The sequence below is a fragment of the Podarcis muralis genome, chromosome 5 (genome assembly GCF_964188315.1).
Source record: "Podarcis muralis chromosome 5, rPodMur119.hap1.1, whole genome shotgun sequence".
In the NCBI taxonomy this organism is placed as follows: domain Eukaryota; kingdom Metazoa; phylum Chordata; class Lepidosauria; order Squamata; family Lacertidae; genus Podarcis; species Podarcis muralis.
Window position 1 is genome coordinate 96,002,118 of NC_135659.1, and position 24,582 is coordinate 96,026,699.

At 45.6% G+C, this 24,582-nt stretch overlaps 1 protein-coding gene across 10 annotated transcripts in view; it reads right to left on the minus strand.

Annotated features, from left to right (window-relative positions):
- Nucleotides 1–8,732: 8,732 nt before the first annotated feature.
- TPD52L2 (TPD52 like 2) overlaps nucleotides 8,733–24,582 on the minus strand; it is a 33,129-nt gene continuing 17,279 nt past the window's right edge. For 5 of the 10 annotated variants that reach the window (XM_077929389.1, XM_077929390.1, XM_077929388.1 and 2 more), the window contains 5 exons: nucleotides 21,176–21,277; nucleotides 15,966–15,992; nucleotides 13,827–13,868; nucleotides 11,855–11,903; nucleotides 8,733–10,636 (listed from right to left, as the gene is read on the minus strand). In XM_077929389.1, coding sequence (XP_077785515.1) covers nucleotides 10,541–10,636; nucleotides 11,855–11,903; nucleotides 13,827–13,868; nucleotides 15,966–15,992; nucleotides 21,176–21,277 — 316 coding nt within the window. In that variant the 3' untranslated portion in view covers nucleotides 8,733–10,540. Of the gene's footprint in view, nucleotides 10,637–11,854; nucleotides 11,904–13,826; nucleotides 13,869–15,965; nucleotides 15,993–21,171; nucleotides 21,278–24,582 lie in introns of those variants that run through there. The other 5 variants (XM_028735484.2, XM_028735483.2, XM_077929392.1 and 2 more) reach the window with 2 other exon arrangements.

Here is a 24,582-nt window from a genome sequence, read left to right on the forward strand (position 1 = left end):
AGGCTGAAAGAAAGGTTGGCTGACATGCTTATGTTCGTGAAATGACGTCAGTTTCCCCCCTCCCCCAGCCTGGAAATGAAAAGTAAATATGGATTGTGCACTCTGCTCCAAGTAAAAATATTGCAACCGCATGACCTCTGGAATGCGTGGATTCATCAGCCGTGGCCCCAGGAACCTCGTGGCCACTGGGACGCAGTCAGTGAGCACCACCAAATAATTAAACAGATACATTATTGCCAAAAGCAGTAAAGAGACAAACCTGCTGCAATAAACAAGAACAGCTAGCACATTTGTCAAAGCTAAGCAGGGTCCAATGTAGTTTCAAATTGGATGGGAGACCACGGTTGAGATTCTTGCTTTGCAGGGGGGCGGTTGCTTAGATGACTCCCTTCTATATCAATAATTCTATGATTCTATTCAATTGCCCTTCCAGCATGGATCTGGAGAGGTGCCATTGTTGGACTAGGCTAATCAAAATCATAGCAGTGTTTAGCATTTGCCTTTCTCATTCTTTTTTATTAGGATTAATGGTCCAACCATTACAAATATATTTGTAATCTTGACAACAGCCTTGTAAGGTAGGCTGCATGGTGCACTGTACGACACAATGCCACTGAAAAAACAATGCTGTCCAGGGTTGTAAAGACTGCGGAGAGGATAATTTGGGTGCACTCTTCCCACCTTGGATCAAATCTACGCTTCCAGGTGCCATAAGAAAGCTGCAGGACAGTGCGCACCCCGGAAATTATCTCTTTCAGCTTCTGCCTTCTGGAAGAAGGTCCAGGGTTATAAAGACTAGGACTAGCTGCCTGAGAAACAGTTTCTATTCAAATGCGATTTGGGTTTTAAACGCAGTGCAAGGTAGTCTCTATGGGACTATACTGTATTTAATTATGGGGTATCGGAGTTTATAGGGACCTAACCAGGCTGGGATAGCTGGGATAGCAGGCTTGTTGGTTTTTGAATGTCTGATGTAGATTTTTTTTTTCAATTTCGTTGTTCTGTATGGGACAATGACAATAAAGATTATTGTATCATATCTGAAATATACTCGGAGTCGAGAGTGGATTTCATGCTCTTTATTTAGCTCATAGTGGTGAGGAGGAATGAAAGTTCCCCCAAAGTATCTGCTTTATATACATTATTTACACAATGCTCTGCATGTGATTGGCTAATTCCGGGATTCTCCTGTAGGCCAATCAGGTTGTGGATTCACTTCCATCTGGATTGGGTGGCTCCTGCGGACCAATCATACTGCTGCATTGTTCTAGGACCAATCAGACTGCTGCATTCTGAATCCTATTGTTCTGGGACCAATCAGACTGCTTCATTTTGGATCCTATTGTTCAGTACATAACAGTATCATATCGTATCGTCATTGCATGAAAATCAGTGGCACTTCTAAGCATACTTAGAAATCCCCTTTTGAGCTCAATTGGACTTCTGAGTGCTTACGATTGTGCTGTGAGTTTCCTGTTCTCACAGTGGCCAACCGGGTGCCTGTGGAAAACCCACAAGGAAGACCCAAGCGCAAGAGACCTCTTTCCTCCTGTGGCTGCCACAACTGGCATTCAGAAGCGTTGCCTCTCCTCTACAAATTTATCTAATTCTCTTTTAAAGCAATTCAAGCTGGTGGCTATAACTGCCTCTGGTGGGAGTGAGTTCCATAGTGTTGCAGGAATTTATGTATAGGTTGGGGGGGTGCCCCTCCAGCAGATATCCTGCACATGCAGCCCACTACCAAAATCAGCACAATCACTTTTGTGACTTCTGTTATTTGTCCCCACAAAACACTTCATCACAGTTTCTTCCTATCTATTCAAAGGGCCTTTGCTGCACGATACCAAATGTAAAAATTCACTGATAAATGTATCTCTGTACTGGCTCATTGGAAAACTTCATAAATTCATAGACATGTGACCTCAGCTACTCAGCAGCCCCTCTGCCTGAGTGATAATTCCTGGCATCTTGATACCTGAGTTCCAGACAGGTAGCCATTCCAGAAATACCAAACCCAGATGAAGACAAAAGGGTGTGATTAACTTGGCTGGGAAACAGGGAAATGTAAATATCTCTTTTGTTACGCTCATGGGTGTTTGGTGGAGGGCAAGGAGAACCATGGGGCAGGGTCCAGGATGCTCAGATTACTGCCACCAGACCTCCCCTTTCATGATGTATGAGTGATGTAGTTTGGGGGGGTGTAACATGGGGATTAGCAGTTAATAAAAGTTTGGGTTCTCTTTTGTTCGGGGCTTCCATCTTGTTCCACCTTGTGGCAGGTGGGAGTCCTGTCGCGACCATCTTCAATAAAGACCAAGCCTACTGGCTGCTGTTTTGCTCTGGTATTCCTGGCTGGTGTCCTTGTTTTTTGTCCAAGGGAGCCCTCAGATTTCTCCGTTAACAATAGTTTACCTATGCGCTACGCGAATAAGTACTTTTGTTTATTTCTCCTGAATCTTCCAGCACCCAGCTTCAATGGATGTCCCCAGTGCTGGATTTACGTATAGGCTAAGTAGACTGAAGCCTAGGGCCTTAGATGCACTTTCTTTAAGAGATAAGTTTAGGATAAAATCCTTTATTCCTATATTTCTATATTAGATGCACTTGCAGCCGATTTAAAAAGAAGTGCCGTGTACAGTGATGCTGCACAATTGGTTTCCATTCTTGCTATTCTGAAAGCATCTAAACAATAAATTCAGCAAGGTGTTGAACTGTTGATGGAAGCATACCCAGAAGATATGGACCTGAAACTTATTTAACTTTGCACTTTCACCTGTACGTGAGACAAAGCCATAGGCTTACAGCAGAGCACTCTCTGTCTCATACAGACCTTTATCAAATTATATACAAGGAAAAAATTCAGGTGGCCTTTCCTAATGTGGAAGCAATCTTGCGGCTATTTCTTAGCTTTATGGTCACTAACTGCTCAGGAGAGAGGGGTTTTTCAAGACTCAAAAGAATTAAAAATGAATTAAGGGCCACAATGTCTCAAGAGATGTTGTGCACACTGAGCATTCTGCACATTGAAAGTGACAAACTTAGACAAACCAATTTTGATGAAGTTTTCTGATGTCCTTTAGAGGAGAAATTGTGAATTGCAGAATTTTAAATACCCATCATCATCCGTGGCTTCACTAAATTTTGTTTATAACATTTCCATTTTCTTCTAGTCGTGAGGGTGGGGGATTGGGGCGGGGCCTCACAGGTGGAGTAGCCTAGGGTCTCTCTTCATCTAAATCCAACCCTGGATGTCCCTGGATTATAGTGTTATGGGGGCTAGCAGCTTTTCTCTTTCTGATCTCTCCTGCACACTTTTTTCGAAAAGTACTGCTTTCTCTTATGAACATAAGGCCAACCAGTTTTGTTATGACAGCAAATTAGTTTGGCCTCTTTTTGGAAGCTCCCAATTTTCTTTCAATTAGCAGTTCAGGTTGTGATGTCATTAGCCTTCAAAAATATCATAAGAGCATTGCAATAGGAACTTGAGATTTAAGGGGCACCATTTACATTCCTTCGCCCTAGGGCCAACTTTTCATGCAGGCAGCTAAAATCAGAATTAGTTGCAGATTTGTTTTTGGCTAATTATGCTCCTCCCAAGATGTCCAGGAATTGGGATCTTATCTAGTAAAGAAGAGGAGACAGGATGTTCTGGAATGCAAAATCTCCGCCGCACGAAAAGCCATAAGGATGACACCTCTCCGGGCTGCGTGTCTCCTTCCCTCCCACCCATTGCTTAATGAGAGCATCTCTTGCTGAGCTACTTTATCATATGAAACAGTCCTGCTGGAAGAGATCAAAGCCTTGTCTCGTCTGGCACGCCATCTCCAAATGCAGTCGTGCAGAGGGACCCAGGCAATTACAAACAGGGCATGAGGAGGCTGGCTGCCTTTTATGTGTCCACACATCTATGCTGTCTCTGCACATCGAATGTAGTCAGCATGGCAGCCTCTAGCTGCTCTTGAGTGACAGCTGTGAGCATCCTTGAGCCATTGGCTATGCCGGCTGAGGCCCGACGCAATCAGAGTCCAGCAACATCTGAAGGGCACCACATTATTTATTATTCTATGTATTAAAATTATATCTCACCCTTTCTCCCAAAGGAGCCCAAGGCATCAGCTCCAAATAAGCCACAAGGCAGAACATCTGCAAGAAATATTTGTGGCTATATACCGGTACTTTCCTTGTCTAAAACAACCAGACTTTTAGAACCAGACTTAAACCAGACTTTTAGAAGACATCTGAAGGCAGCCCTCTTTAGGGAAGCTTTTAATGTTTAACAGACCACTGTATTTTAATACTCTGTTGGAAGCCGCCCAGAGTGGCTGGGAAAACCCAGCCAGATGGACGGGGTATAAATAATAAATTCTATTCTATTCTATTCTATTCTATTCTATTCTATTCTATTCTATTCTATTCTATTCTATTCTATTCTAAAACATACTTGAGACAGATACCTTAACCATTCAAACTGCTTTAATTACCCTCAGCCGTTAAGACAATTATGCCTCAGATTTGTTCTCATTTGTAAAAATGAGTTTTGAATGCAGATGCAAAGGTTTGGTGAGCCTTTGGACATGTTGGCTGTCCTGGCTGTACATGGACATTCTATTTGACGGAGCTGGTCTTGAGGGAAGAATTGTGAGGGGAGAGACTTCCTCAGGCAAGGCCACCTTCCACCTGCCTTGCTTCACCCTCTAGTCTCTGGTCTCTGCTTCTCAATTTGTATTGTATTATTTTATGCAGTGAGGCTCCTCACGGGGTCTCTGCCATGGGAGCAGAGCTTTTCCAGTGCTTTTCCAGCTGCACTGGCTTCCGGTGGAGTACAGGGTCAGATTTAAGGTGCTGGTTTTGACCTTTAAAGCCCTTCACGGCCTAGGACCCTCGTACCTACGGGACCGCCTCTCCCAATATGCCCCGCAGAAGACCTTAAGGTCCATAAATAGCAACACCTTAGAGGTCCCGGGCCCTAAGGAAGTTAGATTAGCCTCAACCAGAGCCAGGGCCTTCTCAACACTGGCCCCGGCCTGGTGGAACGCTCTGTCTCATGAGACCAGGACCCTGCGGGATCTGATTTCTTTCTGCAGGGCCTGTAAGACAGAGTTGTTCTGCCTGGCTTTTAGCTTGGAATTAACTTGATCCCCTCCCCCTCTTTCTTTTTTCCTTTTTACTTCTGTGATGGAACTCCTATTTGGGGATTCCCTGGCTTTTTTTCTGGTCCATGTAGGACCAGTCTGGATATTTAGCCTTGGTGAAGACTTTACGTTTTCATCTCCAAAAAAGTTTTTGTGTTTCTGCTGAAATGAGGATGCATTTTAATGTTGCATTTTTTATGTTGATATTATTATTATTATATACTATCCTAATGATTGTTGAATGTTACTTTTTTGATGTAGGTTGCTTATTTTAAAGTTTTGTTTTATTATCACATTTTTGTATTGCATTAGATTGTTATAAGATGTGCATTTTTTGTTTCTTCAGCTTGCAAACCGCCTTGAGTATTGTAAGATAGGAAGACGGTATACAAATTAAAAATGGTGGTGATGATGGCACAACTAGACCAATTCTCCATCAGTTTGTCCAACCATGTTTAAAGTCATCTAACAGTGCAGTCCTAACCATGTGAGTCCTGTTTAATTCAGTAAACCTTGCATATTTTCTTTTATGCACCCTGGATCAGTGTGGCAAGTTAGCTTTGCTGTGGGACCCAGAATTCTAATATAGAGTGAACTCAAGGTCAGTGCCTAAATTTACAGGCAAAATCCTTCCCAAGCTTAAGACAGCAGCTACTTGAAGTGTCTGCTTGTGACAGTATCTCAGGAGCCAAGGAAGCCAGTCAGACTGCTTTCCACGTTTCATGATGTTTTTAATTGTCTTGCATTCTGCATCGCATTGTCCCTTGAGCATCAGAGAGAGGAGGCAGAGGACGCAAACCTTTTTGCTGTTTTCTCTTTGTTGTCCCGGTGACTCATCTCAGCAAGTCCTGGTTCACTGTGCAGAAAGAGAATTCCAAACTGATCTCTTGTCTGTATCATAATGCTGATAACACACATTTCCAAAGGAAATTTTCTCATCTGAAGGAAATCCACACTGCAGTATCAACAAGGCACTTAACCACTCTCCAGCTGCAGCGAACAGGTGCTTTTACTGGACAAGTTCTAACAATCTGTACCCAACATGCCAGGGATTAAACCTCAAAGCCTCGGCTGTTAAAAAGGCTAATTGCAAAATTAGCTTTCACTGCCTGCTTCCCTTTCTGCAAATGCAAATGTTTCGAAACAGTTAAGGATGTAAAAGCCCTGGTGGATCAGGCTCAAAGACTACCTCGTGTACCATCCTATTCTCACAGTGGCCAACAAGGTGCCCATGAGAAACCCCTCAAGTAGAACCCAAGCGCAACAGTGATTCTTGTGCCCTTTAAATACTCTGGCATCCAATTCATTGTTTGGGTAACAGACTGGTTTCGTGCCAAGTAGGCAGTCCATAGTTTTAGCACTTCAGGAGAGATAATGGGTTAACACCCCCTCCTCCTTGAACCTCACTACAAGATACATTGGACCTGCTTCCCGTATTTTCAACTAAGCACAGAATGTTATGGTATGGGAGAAAAGTTGCTAGTTTTAACTATGGTTTGCCTGAGCAAACTTCAAACTGTTGTTTATGATGCTTGCATGTTCAAACTAACCATAGTTTGTCTATGTTCTGCTAACCACTAGGACGGATTACAGCAACAAGTTAAACTTAAGGCTGCCTCTGAAGATGGTTCAGAAGCTTCAGCCGGTGCAGAATTCAGCAGCCAGGTTGCAGGGCAAGATGATTTGAGCATATTTCTTCTTCTTCTTTTGAGCAGATTACACCTATGCTGGCCCAACTGCACTGGCTAGCAATTAAATTTCAGGGCCCAATTCAAAGTGCTGACATTGACCTAAAGGGTAAAGGGACCCCTGACCACTAGGTCCAGTTGTGGCCGACTCTGGGGTTGCGGCGCTCATCTCACTTTACTGGCCAAGGGAGCCGGTGTACAGCTTCCGGGTCATGTGGCCAGCATGAGTAAGCCGCTTCTGGCGGACCAAAGCAGTGCACGGAAACGCCGTTTACCTTCCTGCCGGAGCGGTACCCATTTATCTACTTGCACTTTGACGTTCTTTTGAACTGCTAGGTTGGCAGGAGCAGGCACCGAGCAACGGGAGCTCACCCCGTCATCGGGATTTGAACCGCCAACCCTCTGATCGGCAAGTCCTAGGCTCTGTGGTTTAACCCACAGCGCCACCAGCCTTAAGCAGCTCAGGACCACGATACCTCAAGGACCGCCTCTCCCCATATGAACCGACCCAGACCCTGTGGTCATCATCCGAGGCCCTTCTTCATGTGCCTCCTCCACCAGAGGTCCAGTGGGTGGCAACAAGAGAACGGTCCTTTTCTGCAGTTGCTAATTTGTATGCCTGGCACCTTTGTTACGTATCTTTAGACACCAGACAAAAACGTTCCTCTTCTCCCAGACACTTGGCTAATTAAAAAATCTACGGCCTTTTAAAGTGTGCAAGGGGGGGGGGAGGGTTTTGTTCTTGTTATGGTATGCATTTTTGTGTTTTTATATTGTAAACCAGCCTGTGATCTTTGGATGAAGCGTGGTATAGAAATTCAACGCATAAAGAGTTATCCTCAGTTGGCAGATTGTATTACACAAATATCTTCAGCTTTGAAGTGGGGGGGGGGGGCAGCAGGATAAATAGGAGAGGCAGTATGCACAGGTGAGTCAGAAAGCTATGAAATGCAAAAGGTACAGGTGGTTTGCAACAGGCCTTCTGTGCAAACATCAGGTGTAAATATGGTTGCTGTTTCTCATTGCTACAGCATTGTTCTGATCGTCCAACATTAAATGGTCAAATGCATTTAAGTGGCCTCTAGCTAATACTGTTTAAAGACTAAGAGATTTGACTGTTTTTCCCTTAGAGAAGATGCTTGTGTGCTCATCTCCCTGCTGGTTCCCAACAGCGTTGTACAGGGATTGGGAACCTAAGGCCTGTGGGCACAAGTGGCCCACGGGGGTCGTTTTAAAGGCCCCCAAGCCACCCCCGAACCAAGCCACCCACTTGGCGAGTCCCCGCACGCGGTGCTAAACCAACAGTGCGGCACGGGGACTCGTTTCCGTGGTGCCAGAAATTGCGCCTGTGCATGCGCAGATGCTGGAAATCGCATCTGCGCAGATGCAGTCACTGGAAATCGCGGGCACGTGCGCTCAGGCACACCCGCGATCTGGCCCATGGAGGGGACTCTGTGGCAGTGAACCGGCCCAGGCTAGGTAAGCCTTGCTTACCCCTGGCGTTGTATATGGGCAGAGAGACTTGTGAAACCACTTCCTCTCCCTGCCTCCCCCCGCTCACTTTCCAAAGCCTTTCCCAAACCATCTGAATCACCTCTTCATTGTCAGACGACTCTCCTCTAGCCCACCTCCACTCATCAGCCAACCCCTGACCGTCTTTATATTTCATCCGCTGCAGACAAAGCCCCCTGCACCCTGGGCTGCCATCAGTTCAGTTCAGCACCACTGGCACAAATAAGCTGCAGTGAACAAGGGCAATCACATCGGGAGCAACCTACCGTGTCATCCATTTAGAAATGTCTGGACTCCGTTTCTGTAATGCAAGGAGGGTTGCCCTAAAGCCAAGGTCAAAACCACAGGGCGCCTGGGCAGGTTCGCACCTGGTACACAAGCCCAAAGATGAAGACAGCCGTTTTGCTTTTCAAAAAAGAATATTTTATTGACAAAGTTCCCCCCATAGTCACCTGTACAGGAGAAACAGTTCAGTCTGTGTTCTAACAGCTCCCCGGTCCCAGTGGCACCGCTTTCCCCACCCAACACGGGTGCCTACTTTACCCTTGAACGAACTCCAGCAAATGATACCCCCACACCCTGCAGATTCTCTCATCCGTTGTGCCAGGTCGACACGGCGTGGTCACCGTCCACAGGCAACACAGGACACAGGGAGAGTTCTACAATCAGCACGTTAAGTGTTGAAACTTGCTTCTCGGGGGGGGCGGCTGGGCAGGAGGGGTCAGATAAGAGCTTGAAGCCTTCTAGCGGCACCAAGGCCTTGAAGCAAAACAGCTTTGTTGATATGTACTTAGGGCACTGCTGAAGTCCCACTGAGCCTCTAAGGCACAGAAAGGTTCAGATAATTTAAGAGGCACCTCTGCCTTAGAACTAAGGGGTCAGGACAGTGGAAGGTTTGCAGCCTTTTTCGGAAGGAGGAGCAGACACACCACATACTAGTGCTCCTAGCATTGAGTGAAAACAGAGCCAGGAACCGGTGGCAAGTGCTGCGAACAAAAAGAGATCAGAGGTGGAGCTCTTTGTCATCACATAAAGTGTACAAAGTATTTTAAGGAGGTTCCTGGTAGGAGAACCAAACCGAGCGAGAGAGAAGGAGCCCTCCACGATAGCTCTCTTGTGCTGCGATCAACATGTCCTTCCTTAATCTGATTAAATGGGTGGACTAAGAAAACAGAGGCATAAAACCCAGAGGCAGAGAAGCAAGTTCCACACACTCAGAAGAGAGAGAGAGCAAAAGCAGGCATGTGCACCGTCACGCACCGATGAAATGAACACAAGACCAGCACATCCGCATGCGATTACTATGGTAGGATGCAGAGCTCCAGTGCTTCACCCCTTCCCTCCCACCCCCCCTCAAAAAAGAATTCTTTGCGCTTTTGAGATATAAAAAAGGTTATAAACCAGTAAAGCAGGTGGTGATGTAAGGCTTGTGTTTCAGCTTCCGCATTCAAAGGTAGATTGCCCCTAAATGTCGATGCTAAAAGCTGGTATGTTCTGAAGTCCACTGCATTCCAAAAAAATAAAGGTTCTGAGATTCATTAAAGCTAGAGAATCAGTGTAGCAAAGCTAGGCAGTCGCTAAATAGAGGCTCTAAATATCTTCTATCACCCCCCCTCCCCTGCTTCCCGGAAGAAACACCCCCAAACCTGGTTATATATCTTAAGTGGAAACTGCAGGCTTCCCAAGCTTTTCTCGGTGCTTCCAATTGCAGAGAAAGCCACGATAGCAGAAAGCTGGCTAGCTATATGCAGAGGAGAAGATGGAGCAGGAATCGAGAGACGCTCCCTGTGCAGCTAGCGGCATCTGAGAACTATTCTTTCTACATGACATACAGAATTTTTTTGCCCGCACATTAGAGGGGGTCGGGGTGGGAGGAAAGAGTGCAGGACTCTGGTGCCAAAAAAAAGGGGGGGCTGTTTTGGGTCAGGGTTGCAGAATCCTCATTGCTGGCGCTCTTCCAAAAAAGGCAGCACAGCAATGTGTTCCATCTAGAAACCTTTTTAGTGTAAAATATATAAGTGTACAAAACACTGTGTGTTCGCTTTATTGGACCTGAAGAATCCAGCAGCAAAAGAACGTCTACATATATGATGTATGGATCTCTCTCGTCAGAGTGGGACCTGCGGCCCAGGAACCTTTTCCTTTCGTCTTGCATGTTGGGAAGAACAAGGGGCGAGGCTCTGGCAGTCATGCACCACGGATGTAGACTTAGAAAGGCGCGTTGTCTTGGGAGGGCTTGTCGCCGGATGCTGTTGGGGAGTGGAGCTCATCGGTGCCGTTGTCTTTGCCGCCCACAACTTTGGACTGGACGAAAAGGAAGGAATGGGAACAGGTGAGAGCAGGAGGCAGTGGGCGGGACTCGCATGAAGAACCCCAGCAGCAGAGGCCCTGTGCAACAACTTCCAGTGGTGCGAGGGAGCTTCCCCTCCCTTCTGCTCCCCCCGAAATTGGATTGGGGTGAGGTGTGCCCCCAGAACACAGCACGGGGAGAGGAGAGGGAGGACCATTGCAGCTGGAGAGCTGAACCGCTTGCATGATCGGAACGTTTGTAATAGCGTATTGAATTCCACCCAGCATCTGAAGGAATGACTGTTGGGTGTGGAGCACACTTCCACCCACAGACAAGCCATCATGCCCTCTATCTAACCTTTGCTCTCTTACTGGTCTGCCATGCCCTGTCTGTGACCTTTGTCCCCTTCGTTATACAGTGGTACCTCGGATTAAGTACTTAATTCGTTCTGGAGGTCTGTTCTTAGCCTGAAACTGTTATTAACCTGAAGCACCACTTTAGCTAATGGGACCTCCTGCTGCTGCTGTGCCACCGGAGCACGATTTCTGTTCTTATCCTGAAACAAAGTTCTTAACCCGAGGTACTATTCTGGCTTAGCAGAGTCTGTAACCTGAAGCGTATGTAACCCAAGGTACCACTGTACATTGTTCAAGGGGAAAATGACGCGGTGGAAACAGGTGCCAAAATAACTTTGTACCACCCCTCAATCTCGGGATTGGAAGATGTGTAAAGGTCACAGTCCAAAATGTATTTGACTGGTTTTGCATATTGTGCTAATAAAAAAAGCCTCAGCAGAGCTAGCTGGCAGCTTGCTTATGCACAGCTCACCTGCATTACCAACTCCTGCCTCATGTCCTTCACTTCAAGCGTCGTTTGAACCCTTGCCCTCCCCACATTCTATCTTTCCTGTGCGCAAACCTTGGTACAGAAGCCAGTTCCCAGTTCCCTCACACTAGAGTGTGACCAAGCAATATAAAAGCAGGATGGGACTCAGCGGACGGGAGGACAGGTTCTTAATGGCAGAGGTGGCTGCCCCCACCCACACCCCCTTTCTCATCCAATGAAGCTTTTCATTCACTCGTATGGGTCTCTCTCCCTGGTTTTGCAATATGCAACCTCTCCCGTTGCACACACCCAGCCAGTTATGACAGTGGGCGTCTTGCTCGTCTAGCAGAAACGCGTCGATCCTAAACACATCGTGGCTTCGTGCCGCATCACGGGAGGGAAATTACCTTTATGGTTCCAACACGGTCTTCAAAAGACTTGAAGGTTGCAGAATTTCTTAAGGGAAAAAGAGGAAGAAGCGAGTGAGAAAATAAAACTGCACAGGCATATTAGAAACTTGCATTCCGTTTTAAGGCAGGAAGCTAGCTTTGCTGGTGGAGAAACATCTACAGACCCCCCCCCCAAAGCACTCATGGCCCCTGAAAAGTTTGGCTCAACCACAGCTGCTGCAAATTCCTGGTTCTGCTACCAACATTCGCCAGCCCGTTTCAGAGAAATCAACGTGCACCTAACTGCAGAGGAAGTCAATATCAAAAACTACTTGGCAGCTTTGAATTTAGGGTTCCAACCAGAGAACATCCTAAAGTAGCACACACCCAAACATACACAACGTCCCCTCCTCCCGAAAATGAAAGAGAGAAATCAAATATCAAGAGACCCGGGAACACACAAAAAAACATTCAGTGGAATTAGTTCAAAAGTATCTCAGTTGCCTCCAGTCGTCTTCATTTAGTTCGGTTTGGAGAATAGGTTACCAAGATAAGCTGCCAAACTTTCATAACTGAAGAGTCAAGTTCCCAAAGTAGGCTGAGATTCAGCATGGTGTAACTGATAGAATATATTTGTTTATTACATTTATATACCACCTCTCTCTTCCAAGGATCTCATGGTGGTGTACATGGTTCTCCACATTTCATTCCATCCTCACGACAACCATGTGTGGTAGGTTAGGCTAAGAGACGATGACTGGTCCAAGGTCACCCAATGAGCTTCATGGCTGAGTGGAGATTCAAACCCTGCTCTCCCAGGTCCCAGTCTAGCACTCTGACCATTATGCCACACTGGCTATGGGCCCGAGATACCTTGCTTCAAATCCCCTGGCCACAAAGCCCACGGGCAAGTCACGATCTCTCAGCCTATCCTACTTTCGAAGTAGGCCAAGGCACCAGCTATCGAAATAGACTTAAGTCATGGTTGAGAAGATGTCCCCATAGATGTGTTCTTGAGCCATAAGAAAGCTTTGCGACAGCCATTTCAAAAAACTAGAACTGTAGAATACAATGTGAACCAGCCATCAAACACAGGAGCTTAAAAGTAGTTTCATCAGCCTTGATGTTAGCACTCACTCGGGTCTGGCGACTTCTGTTTCAGTGTATCTGAAGAAGTGTGCATGCACACAAAAGCTCATACCAATAACAAACTTAGTTGGTCTCTAAGGTGCTACTGGAAGGAATTTATTTATTTTGTTTTGAGTGGACAGTGATTGATTCTCAAAAAGTAGTTTGCCAGGCCCACCAGTTAAAAGGGATCCATCGCACAGAACCACATTTGTGGGTTGATTTTTTTTAAAAAAATTGTCTACATAAAGCTGATTTGGGGAACTGCCTTAGTTAATATCTATAGACTGAAGATTCATTTCTATTAATATCCACTGACCAGCCACCCCATTGTTCTTTTGCAGCAGGCAAGACAGAATGAAATATCTTAAAGGCAAAACAATATAACTGGGTCCGGAGGGTGGCAAGTGGCTGTTTGGGGATGGGCGGGAAGAGGAGAGGAGCTTTTCAGTGGTGATGCCAGGACTTCGCAACACCCTCCCCAGAGCACCTTGCCTGGCACTTCCTTCAATGTATTTTAAGCACCAATCAGATACCTTCATTTTCTTGCTGTCATTTTTTTACTCTCTGCCACAGGATTTGCAGCCGCTCACATTTTTATGGATTTGCACTTTTACCCTGTATTTTATATTTCGCAATGTTTGTAACTGCATGTTTGTTAGCCGCCGTGAAAACCTTGTTGACGGGCAGGACATAAATATCCAAATTATTAACAATTCACAATACACAATCTTTTTCCCTCTGAGGGGGTCACATTGCTGTGCCTCCCCACCACCACATCACCCCATACATTTAGCAGAGACAGAGTCACCCTTAGGCAAATATGGGACTTGCAAAAGAGACGGGGCTTTTGCTACTTTACCTCATAGCTGGCATACTTATCGAGTGACGAATGGAGTAGCTGCTACTCGGAAGCATTAAGGGGAAAGGAGGAACATATTAGAAGCAGTTAAAACCCTGGAAGCCGCCACACCCAGTTGCCCCCAGCCACACAGCGCCATGACAAAACCACAAAGCATTTTGGAAGGCTTCCTTTGTGGAGAACTGTGTTTTGGGGGTGCAAATTGCATAGCTCCTCTGTTCCTTCCCAGCCTTCCTCGATAGGCAACCACAACTGAAAATGCAATCTTTCACAAGCAGGCTCTCCGAGGCTCTGAAACGCCCCCCCCGAAAGAACTCCCCCTCCAAAGTGTGCCAGAGGTTTATAACTAAAAGCAAAGGAATCTACTGCTCTGCCTGTCGACTAGTAAATAGATACAAAACGCCACTGCTGATCTCGATTCAAATCAGCCAGGGAAGAGGTGTATCTAAAGCTGGGGTCCCCCAATATGGTACCTTTGGGCACTAAAACATCCTGAGAGGGGTCTGGAGGGGGGTTCTTTGCTTCCCGGAGGGTGGTCTGCTTTTTGGGCTATGTAAGGGTTTAAAGGTAAAGGGACCCCTGACCGTTAGGATCCAGTCGCGGACGACTCTGGGGTTGCGGCGCTCATCACGCTTTACAGGCCGAGGGAGCCGGCATTTGCCCGCAGACAGTTTTTCTGGGTCATGTGGCCAGCATGACTAAGCCGCTTCTGGTGAAATCAGGGCAACACACGGAAACGCCGTTTACCTTCCCGCCGGAGCGGTACCTTTTTATCTACTTATACTTGGTGCTTTCGAACTGCTAGCTTGGCAGGAGCAGGGACTTAGCAACGGGAGCTCACCCCATCGCGGGGATTCGAACCGCCGACCTTCTGATCGGCAAGCCCTGGGCTCTGTGGTTTAACCCACAGCACCACCCGCGTCCCATGTAGGGGTTTAGCCTGGGTCTTTTGGGGAGTGAAAGGCTCTGAGCATTGCCAGTTTTCCTCCTGCGAAATGGGTATTTTGTGGCACCCGCAGCCGTTTTCGATTCCCAAATGTGCTCCTGGGCTTCAATGGGTTGGGGACCCCAGACTCAAAGCATCCACTGGTGTTGCCGCACCTTAGAGAGCAAGCGTGACGGACACACAGCCCTCCAATCTACAACTCCAATTCAGACCTATCCAAAACAACCAGTGGCTAGGGATGGGTGGTGGGGTCTGCAGGCACCAGGTTCCCCTCTTCTGTTGAAGGGCAACATGAACAGGACATGTCACCACCCAGAGGAGCTTAAAGTCCAGCATCCCACATTACAGGAGCAGGCTGGATGTTGAACTGCCTCAATACTGCCTCTGGTCAAAAAGCCAAAGCCGCCCACACAAGCACCAATTCATTTTAATTCAAGGGAAAGCCTTTTAATACTGTGCTCTCCCCAAGAGACGCATCTGGCCCGCAACCAAGCCCTGGAGTGGCCTCTGTTTAAAAAAAAAAAGGGGGGGGGAGAGGCAGGGCAGCACACAATGCTGTCGACACAGCAAAGTGGGGAAAGAGGCATTCAGATGGCTTTTGCAGCACTAGGTTTCTGAACCCCCCAACTTGCCTTCGGTCTATAGCCATCGGTGGGAAAGGAGAGCAGGTAAAAGCTCTCGCCAAGCATGCAATGAACCCGCACAGTTGTGACACTTTGGTGTAAAAAAGCTGCCTTTGTCTGGGGAGGAGCAAAGGTCCGGTTTGCCCAGCACCGTCTATTGTAGGCCAACTGGTTGTTGTTCTCAAGTGTCTTATCTGGCCCCCATCTGAGCCAAGTTGCAGAACGAAGCCAAAGGAAAGCTGTTCAGGCTCTTCTGTTGTGTCAAACCAGTTCTTGCGTTTAACGTGACCACCCCAAAAAGGCATTTGGGACCATGTATGCGTGAGACATCAAGGAACCAATAACCTCTCCTTTTTTAAGAGGGGAAAACCAGAAGCTTTTGGCTTTGAGCTCATTGGAAAGATACTGGCAGCATCTATAAATGGCTCTGGAGGGCTGGAGTGTTATGTGGCCATTTGTGGCTCCCGATCCCTTTCCTTTCAACTGAAAGTGAGGCTCATGTGTATGCCTCGGAAAACAACCTTGTTTAACCAGATTCCTTGCAGATATCCCTCCTGAACAGTGTCTTACCTAAAGGAATGTGAGAAGGGGTGGGCCCTGGAGGAATCCAATGGCAGCAGGAAAGGAAAGCGGTGAAAGAGGCGATTAGTTGCAAATTCCCACACCAACCAGTACAACACAACACTTAAGAGATCCCAAAGGAACCCATCTAAAGACTAACAGATAGAGAGCAAGCAGTGATTTCAGGAGAGGTTAGGAACATAGGAAGCTATCTTATACAGAGTCAGACCATTGGTACACCGAGTCCAGCACTGTCTTCACAGACTGGCAGCAGCTCTCCAAGATTTCGGGTGGGGTACATTCCCAGCCCTACATGGAGATGCTCAGGACTGAACCTCGTAGCTAATGCATGCAAAACAGATTACTTGCCACTCCAAGCTCCAGCCCTGCTATATTCCTGGCACTGGGCACTGACCACGCGAGCATTAAGCCACGCTAAATTAACTTGCCGTTTATTACATCATTAAGCATGTGGCAAATCCTCGTAGGTAAACAGATACGCTTGCCAACTTTTTATCCAGGGGAACTGCTAACTGGTTAAACCCGACTCCTTTAATCCACCTGTATTTACTATGTGGCCAGTGGCTCAATTTTACCAGACCCACAGATCACACAGCAGGGAGTTGCTCCCAGAAAAGAGAGAAAAAACATCTCAGATGCAAGTGTGATGAACTACTGTGTAAATCCTGCCTGGAGAGTGAAAACCTCCACCTCCCTAAGAGGCTAGAGAGAGAGGGGTTTCATTTTAATGTGCTACGGAGAATTCTGTATCCAGCCCTTCAGGGTAGAAATCTACAACCAGATAACGATTTTCAACTTTGTAGAGAGGGGCTTTGCATTTCAAGGGCTGCATGTCCTCCAGCCACGAATGCATAACACACTCTCTGGGTTCGATTGACTTTTACTTAGTACACCACCAAAAATTAATCTCCAGCTTTGCCAATACAGCGGTACCTCGGGTTACCAACAGTCCTGCGTATGAACGCTTCGGTTTATGAACTCCACAGACTCAGAAGTAGGTATCCCGGGTTGCAAACTTTGCCATGGGATGCGAACGCAATCCGCTTCCGAGGCTGAGGGAGGCCTATGTAGGGAATGCGTGCCACGGGTTAAGAACGCTTTGGGTTAAGAAGAGACTTCCGGAACAAATTAAGTTTGTAACCCGAGGTACCACTGTATATAAGGGCTGCTATATTTCTCTTTACACTTCCTTTCAAGCCAGGAATGTGTGTGTATTTTTGCTTAAGGCACGAAACAGATATTGGTAACAGCCGGGCTCTCTCTTTCATGAACCAGTAACCAGCATTTGCTTCTTCATCCCAGAATCCTATAGGCAACCTGATACCCGAGTCCATCTGCATCTTCAGATTAGTGTCTAAATGCAGACCTCAAGGCTTCAAAATGCAGAGTTATTACTATTATTGTTTCTTCATGTTTCCCCTCATTCTCCTGACCCCTAAAATCCTGTGCACGATTTTGAGAAATTTCAGTTGGCTTTAATAAGACACACTGCCCAAGTATGGATTTTGGAATGGACTGACACCATTGTACCAAGAGGTTCAAGGACACCCTAACGAAACAGAAGAGTTTAGATCAGGGGCAGGCAACCTAAGGCCCGTGGGCTGGATGCGGCCCAATCGCCTTCTCAATCCGGCCAGCGGACGGTCCGGGAATCAGCGTGTTTTTACATGAGTAGAATGTGTCCTTTTATTTAAAATGCATCTCTGGGTTATTTGTGGGCCATAGGAATTCGTTCATTCCCCCCAAAAAAAATATAGTCCGTCCCACCACATGGTCTGAGGGACAGTGGACCGGTCCATGGCTGAAAAAGGTTGCTGATCCCTGGTTTGAATCCTTAACCGCTTCTCCTAAGTCATGTGAGTGGGATTTGGCAGCATGCTCAAAGCATCTTTTTCTGCCCCCGATTCCTCACAAGCTGTAGAGCAGCAAGGAGAAAATGCAAGCCAAGGTCTGGTAGCCAGAAATTGAGTGCAGCAGTGTCAGAGTTAAGAGGACTATGATTCCAAAGGACTCTGTTCCAAAGGAATATTGGGAGAACAGCTGTTATGAAATCTCGCGTCCAAAAAAGTCCAGTGCAATTTGGCCCAATTTGCATTGTACATAAAAGTTTGGTGATAGTGGCCCCTTGTTTTCAAGAGGGATTGTGAAAACCATGCCATTTGCCAATGCTGCAAGGCCGTTAATTCCATTCATTAAAAAAAAAGATTAGCAGAGGCGTCTCTACTGGGGCTTTTCACAACAGTTAGCTAGCTAAGATGGGTTGGATCCAGAGGAAGTTATGTCACAGTTTGGTTCTATTTATTTCAGTGGAACAGGGGTGTGACTAAACTTATCAAGTTGGACCCTGAGGAAGTTAAATCAGATTAGATACTATAGAAAATATACAGGCAATGCGTCGAGGTTGAAGGCTTATCCAGCAGGTGTCTGTGAGTTCAGGGAGATTATTGTTGCTTAGACCTGACCAAGACCTTGTCCCTTCATCAATTACCTTTCCCTTTACTTGGAGCAGCCAAGGTGGAAAGTTTCATCCATGAACACACTTCAAAGCACACCAGCAAAACAAAGGAATGCAGTTTGCTTCTTAAGAGAATAGTATAAAAAGAGCAGAATTTCTAAGGCACATGGCAGAGATGAATGAGGCTGAACAGAGAGGGAAAAACCTCTTCTGCCCAAAGGAAAGAGGTTCACTGCAAAACACCAGTTTCACTCCTTTTAGTCTCTGATCACATAAGTCAAGCTTCGTGGCACAAGTCTGCCTTTCATTTGAGAGAATTGGTTCGGTAAGGACTAGGAAAAGAGCCTCTATGGACATCAGGATGAGACCTTGCAGAAGGAGGCAGCTTCTCTCTCACACTTGTTTGACTGCTGCTATCTGGGGCAGAGAAAATCACAAGCAGCAGTACTTTATTGACATTTAACTAGACATTACCAGGGTGTGGGAGAGAGGAGACCACAAATTATCTGTCCCAACTAAGTTTCAACCACACCTTTGTTATGATGTGGACTGAAAGTTCATTCTCTTTGAGGATAAACCACCAAAGACTCCATTTATCACATTACGCTAAGTGGCACAGGGCATTGCTCTGCCTTCTCCAAGGTTCATCCTTCTCATTAGCCTGGCTACGAGTTCTATTCCGACTTTCTTTCAGATCCTGTGTGATCTGGCCACAATGACTTCATACCATGATGACAAATACGTTGCTTTTTTAAGGACCGCTGCTTTGTGGTTCAAAGGTTTGACAACCTGCATGAACATTTAAATGCTTCTTTAAAACACACAGAGAGAGATCTAATCAATGTCTTTGCTATTCACACTGTAGATGCCACATTGCAATTTGTGAATTTCAGGAAGTCGACCATGCAAAACTAAAATAGCAAACTAGGTTCTTAATAACCTAGGGTAGGAGGATAGAAAGCCATGGGTCTTGTTTGCAAGCTGTATCAGTTTCCAGGAAAATGTTATCAAGACCAACGCATTTATGAAATAATTCTCTGGGACATTTAAAGCAAGCATGTTGCTTTTGGTAAGAAAACGGTGCTATCTGCTAACTCGAAGAACAACACACACACAAATACACACATAACCACAATGTACTAGAGGTGGCAATAGTCCTGAAAGTGCTATTATGTGATCAGAGTTTATATCAAGCGCTTACCACCCAGATATTCCCAGCCAGAGAGGGAAAGGAGAATGTCTGAGAAGAATCAATGTTGCAGTGAATACAAGGGCTCAATTCTACGTTAAGTACTATTAACACATTAAGCAGTTGATGTATACAATATAGTGTAGCACAACACAGCTTGCATTTATAAAAATTCTCAAGAGTAAGGATTGAAGGGGAATCATTTGCTGTCCTGCATTTCACAAATAAGTGTGAACCTACCCTGTGAACCTTGGATAACTTCCTTCCATATTCTCTTGACCAAACTAAAGTGGCAACTTCACTTGTTGTAAGTTAATGCTAGTGGTGCATTAAATGGGCATACAGCATTTAAATAAGACTTCATGTGTCTTCATGGGGAAATGTAGCGTTAGGCTTCTAGTCGGCTTTTAGCCCTGTATTTAGACTACCACCAGTTCAGTTTAAGATGAAGGCTGAATGAGTTTCCAAACCAGAAACTGCATCCTTCAACAAACCCTAAACAACTATCACCTGATTGCAGGCTACCAAAGTTTGGAGCACATAGACAACTTGCAACGGAGCTGAACTCTAGTGAAAGTCTAAACATTTAGGGGATGTTTTGATTGTTTGCTTATAGGCCGCTTTTTCATAATGAGATTGCCCAAACTGGCTTACAGCAAACATCGAAATATAGACCCTTTGAAATACAAATATACAAAATATAGAACATGTCAGTAAATTAAAAATTTTAAAAAGCCTAAACCGATTTGGCAAACAGAGAATAAATTCAATATTACACACACATGAAAATTCTAGGCTTAAGTACATAAATACAACACAAAACAAGTGTTAACCAGCGATAAAGTTTTTGGTACTGGTCTTGCTGCACTCCCAAGAGGGGAGGGGTATGTCCACAACCCAAGTTCTCACTGAACCCATGAACAAACAGGATTAGACCATCTAATGGGTTAAATGGGTCGTCCCCCCACTGACTATTTAAATAATCAAGCTTATAAAACATTAGGTGTGTAACAAGCAGAGAAATCTACGTCAAACAAGTGTTATTAAGTTCTGGACACAAGTTCTAAACTTAGTTGCTTATACTGTAGTAGTATTACACAAGCACATGTGTAGGCAAAGGACATTATAGAAATCAAAAAAATCCTCTGTAGTTTTTCATCTCAGAAAAACAGTGAAGCAAAAAAGAAAAGAAATCAAAGAATTTGTTTAAAAGATCAGTTTATGTTACATTACAGTGTCTGGTAGTGGGGGACCTGCTTCTAAAATCAGCATACACTAACTGCAAATTCCTCAGAACTAAGAGGAACATTGCTTTTATCAGATATCAATAGGGCATTATTATTTTATTTTTTTAAGGAGAGGCCACCAAGGAAAGGCCATTCTTGGCTTCAGAGAAAATGTAAGTTAAATAGAAAGTCAAACATTCGGCACCTCTCGCCCCTGTAACTGGAACCAGTTAATAATACCAGGGCTGTTAGATACTGATTGCTACTGTTGCACTGAGAGCATGCTCAACTTCCTCTCCCTTTGAAGCAAATATAGCGCAGAAATTACCTCATGTCTCCAAGCTTCCGGCTGATCACAGAGCCCACGTTGGAAAGGGCAGCCGAAGTCTTCTGCCCTGCCTGCGAGAGAGTTTCCTGCGTCTTCTTGTAGCTAGGCAAGAAAAACAAGGCCTGTTAGCAGCTGAAGACAGCAATTAAGGAGGAAGGACGAGGCGGCGCTAGGGGAAAAGGCAGCTGGTGTCTGGCAAACAGGGCTCTTGTGGATAAGGGAGACAGCGGCACTTCTGACCAGGGTCTCATTGTGCGCAAACATCACTTGAGAGTCGTCCATGGCTCTTCATTCCTAAACACCATGCAGCTGTGGTTAAAACAGGGCATACGCAGCTGTAAGCGACACTGGCACACATCCTCAGAGGCATTTACTGAAACTAAAAGACTTCAATGAATAAGTGAGAATGGCTGGAAAGTTGTTCAGCTGGTTCCCAGTGCAATGATGCATTTAAAGCCTTTTTGCACAGAAGCAGCGAAGTTGTTTCTTTAACGTATGCCTTTACTACCAGTGCTGATTTTAAAAAAATAAAATCTCATTGCACAGGGCTAGAAGCGTTTTCTCACTGCAAGTCAGTCAAATTGCATTTGGGGCATTCGTTCTCCTTACAACCCCATGCTTTTCCTTTGCACCCATATTAAAAAAAGAGGATTTCTCATCTACCCAGAAATTAAAAGCGCCGCCCCCGCAAAAAAAGCTTTCAGCTGGCAACAGCATTAGAAATTTAGAAGGAACAGTTAACAGTGACAAGTTAATTCAGAAAAGAATCAGCCTTGCTTCTGCTATGTAAGGAAAATGTTTCCCATCAGTTACCATTAACATTGCTATTTTAAAGCAGGGACAATAGCAACACACTCCAAATAATTGAAGTACCCATTTCCGGGATAGTTTTCTGCCATCAATCCAAAGACTCAGATGGCACAGTCTTTATGTTTTAGTTCTAAACACAATATTTCAGTCCCTACTGAGCAAGTCACTTAACATCCCCAGAAAAAATCAGCGCACAGAGGGAACAGATTAAGGATAGGATTACAGCCAAGCACCTTCTAAACTCTTCCCCTGATTGTTAATGCTGGAATTCTGCATGCACTAACAACCTAAACTCAGTGGGACTTGTCCCACATCAGCCACGTACAAGATAAGACTATTCGCATTGCCATTAATTAGGATAGCATTTTTTGTATACAAACAGCCATCGCTGGTGGCGAGTATATTCCATATCCTAACGAGACTTATTATAGGCTTATTATACTTCTACGGACTTTCAAAGATTGACAGACGTGTGTTCATTTGACTTCAAATATATTAAGAGTATTTACAAGTGTGCACATTTTGTTTTTGTTGTACTAAATTATGTATATTATGCAATAAGAATTGCAGTTCTATCTAGTATACTGGTCTTCGTGTTGCTTGTATTGTTTGTTATGTTAAGTTTCCAACACAGGGGTTTGTTGTTCTGTATGTGGTTCATGGAGAGGCAAGACTTGTCCTCCTCGCCCATGAACCCAGGCCTCCGGTTCCTTCCTTTGAAAAATTATTAAGTATCTAATTATTAAACCTGCACTGCAGCCTTCTTCCCAAAGGTGCCCAGTTCTCATTGAGGCTGGCAATTCTTGTGTGGCACCTGGGCTTTGTTTAGTCGTTTAGTCATGTCCGACTCTTCGTGACCCCATGGACCAGAGCACGCCAGGCACCTCTGTCCTCCACTACCTCCCGCAGTTTGGTCAAACTCATGCTGGTAACCTCGAAAACACTATCCAACCATCTCGTCCTCTGTCGCCCCCTTCTCCTTGTGCCCTCCATCTTTCCCAATATCACGGTCTTTTCCAGGGAGTCTTCTCTTCTCATGAGGTGGCCAAAGTACTGGAGCCTCAGCTTCACGATCTGTCCTTCCAGTGAGCACTCAGGGCTGATTTCCTTCAGAATGGAGAGGTTTGATCTTCTTGCAGTCCATGGGACTCTCAAGAGTCTTCTCCAGCACCATAATTCAAAAGCATCAATTCTTCAGCGATCAGCCTTCTTTATGGTCCAGCTCTCACTTCCATACATCACTACTGGGAAAACCATGGCTTTAACTATACGGACCTTTGTTGGCAAGGTGACGTCTCTACTTCTCAAGCACCTGGGCTACTTTAGATTTACAGATGGGTGCTCATTTTGAAGATTAATAGCTAAAAGTAGTGCTCCAGCAGGAACCCACCCGTTGAAAACAAACCTGCCAAGAAGGCTAGAGCCACCCCGATTTTCTATGTAGAGGGTCTGAGATGTGAGCCAAAGCTGCATCCTCAGAGGGCCACTCAAAAGGCAGGCTGACCATCTCGCTCAAAGGGAGGCCTTGCTCCCAGCAAAAGTTCCTCGACAGCAGTGTTTCTCAAACTTGGATTACAACTTCCATCATCCCCAACCACAGGTCCTGCTAACTAGGGATGATGGGAGTTGTAGTGCAAGGACAGCTGCGGACCCAAGCTTGAGAAACACTGCTCAGCAGATATTAAACTTCTTCCATCTGTCAACCTAGGCAAGGCGTGCTTTAGCAGGAACCCTCAGGCTTCTCAACCCTCTCTGTGCAGAATACAGTCATACCTCATGTTACGTCCACTTCATGTTACGTTCTTTCAGGTTATGTCCCATGGCGACCCGGAAGTACCGGAAAGGGTTACTTCCGGGTTTCGCCGCTCGTGCATGCGCAGAAGCGCAAAATGACGTCACGTGCATGCGCAGAAGCGGCGAATCGCAACACGAGCATGCGTAGACGTGCTGCTGCGGTTTGCACTCTTTTCATGTTGTGAACGGGCCTCCGGAACAGATCCCGTTCGCAACCAGAGGTACCACTGTAAGGGCATTAACGGAGGCAGAACCTTCTCTGCAAGGGAGCCAAATGGGTAAGATCTGTACTACAAATTCAGCATGCATCCTTTGAGTTGCACCTTATTAATGTAACTTGAAGGTCCTTTTCAATTAAACCAAACTGTATCTATTGAAGCAATGGACACACAGAACAGGAACGATGCGGAGGTTCAGCTTAAATGTGGGAAAAAATCCCATCTGTTCAGGGACAGAATCTTGGTAACATGCTGAACTGGAGCCCACGATCTAGCAACCAGGCCATTTTACTTGCTTCCTTGTTTAAAGCATTGGCAGCTTCATTAAACATGGCTGCAGCTATCCCAGGTGTTGGTCCTCAGTTGTTTAAAAGGGCACGTGAATGGCATTTGTCTTCTTCAGCATTCTCCTGCCCTGCATTAGTTGTTAAGATACTGCAAGGGTTGGCTGGGGACGACTTAGCAAGACCAGCTGTCATGTAGCTGTACCTATTATTCACCCTGACACCAAAAGCACTCCCTGATTACAGTCCAGCAAGTTCCTAACCATTTGTCCCCCAAAATGTGGGGTATAATCATCTGAAG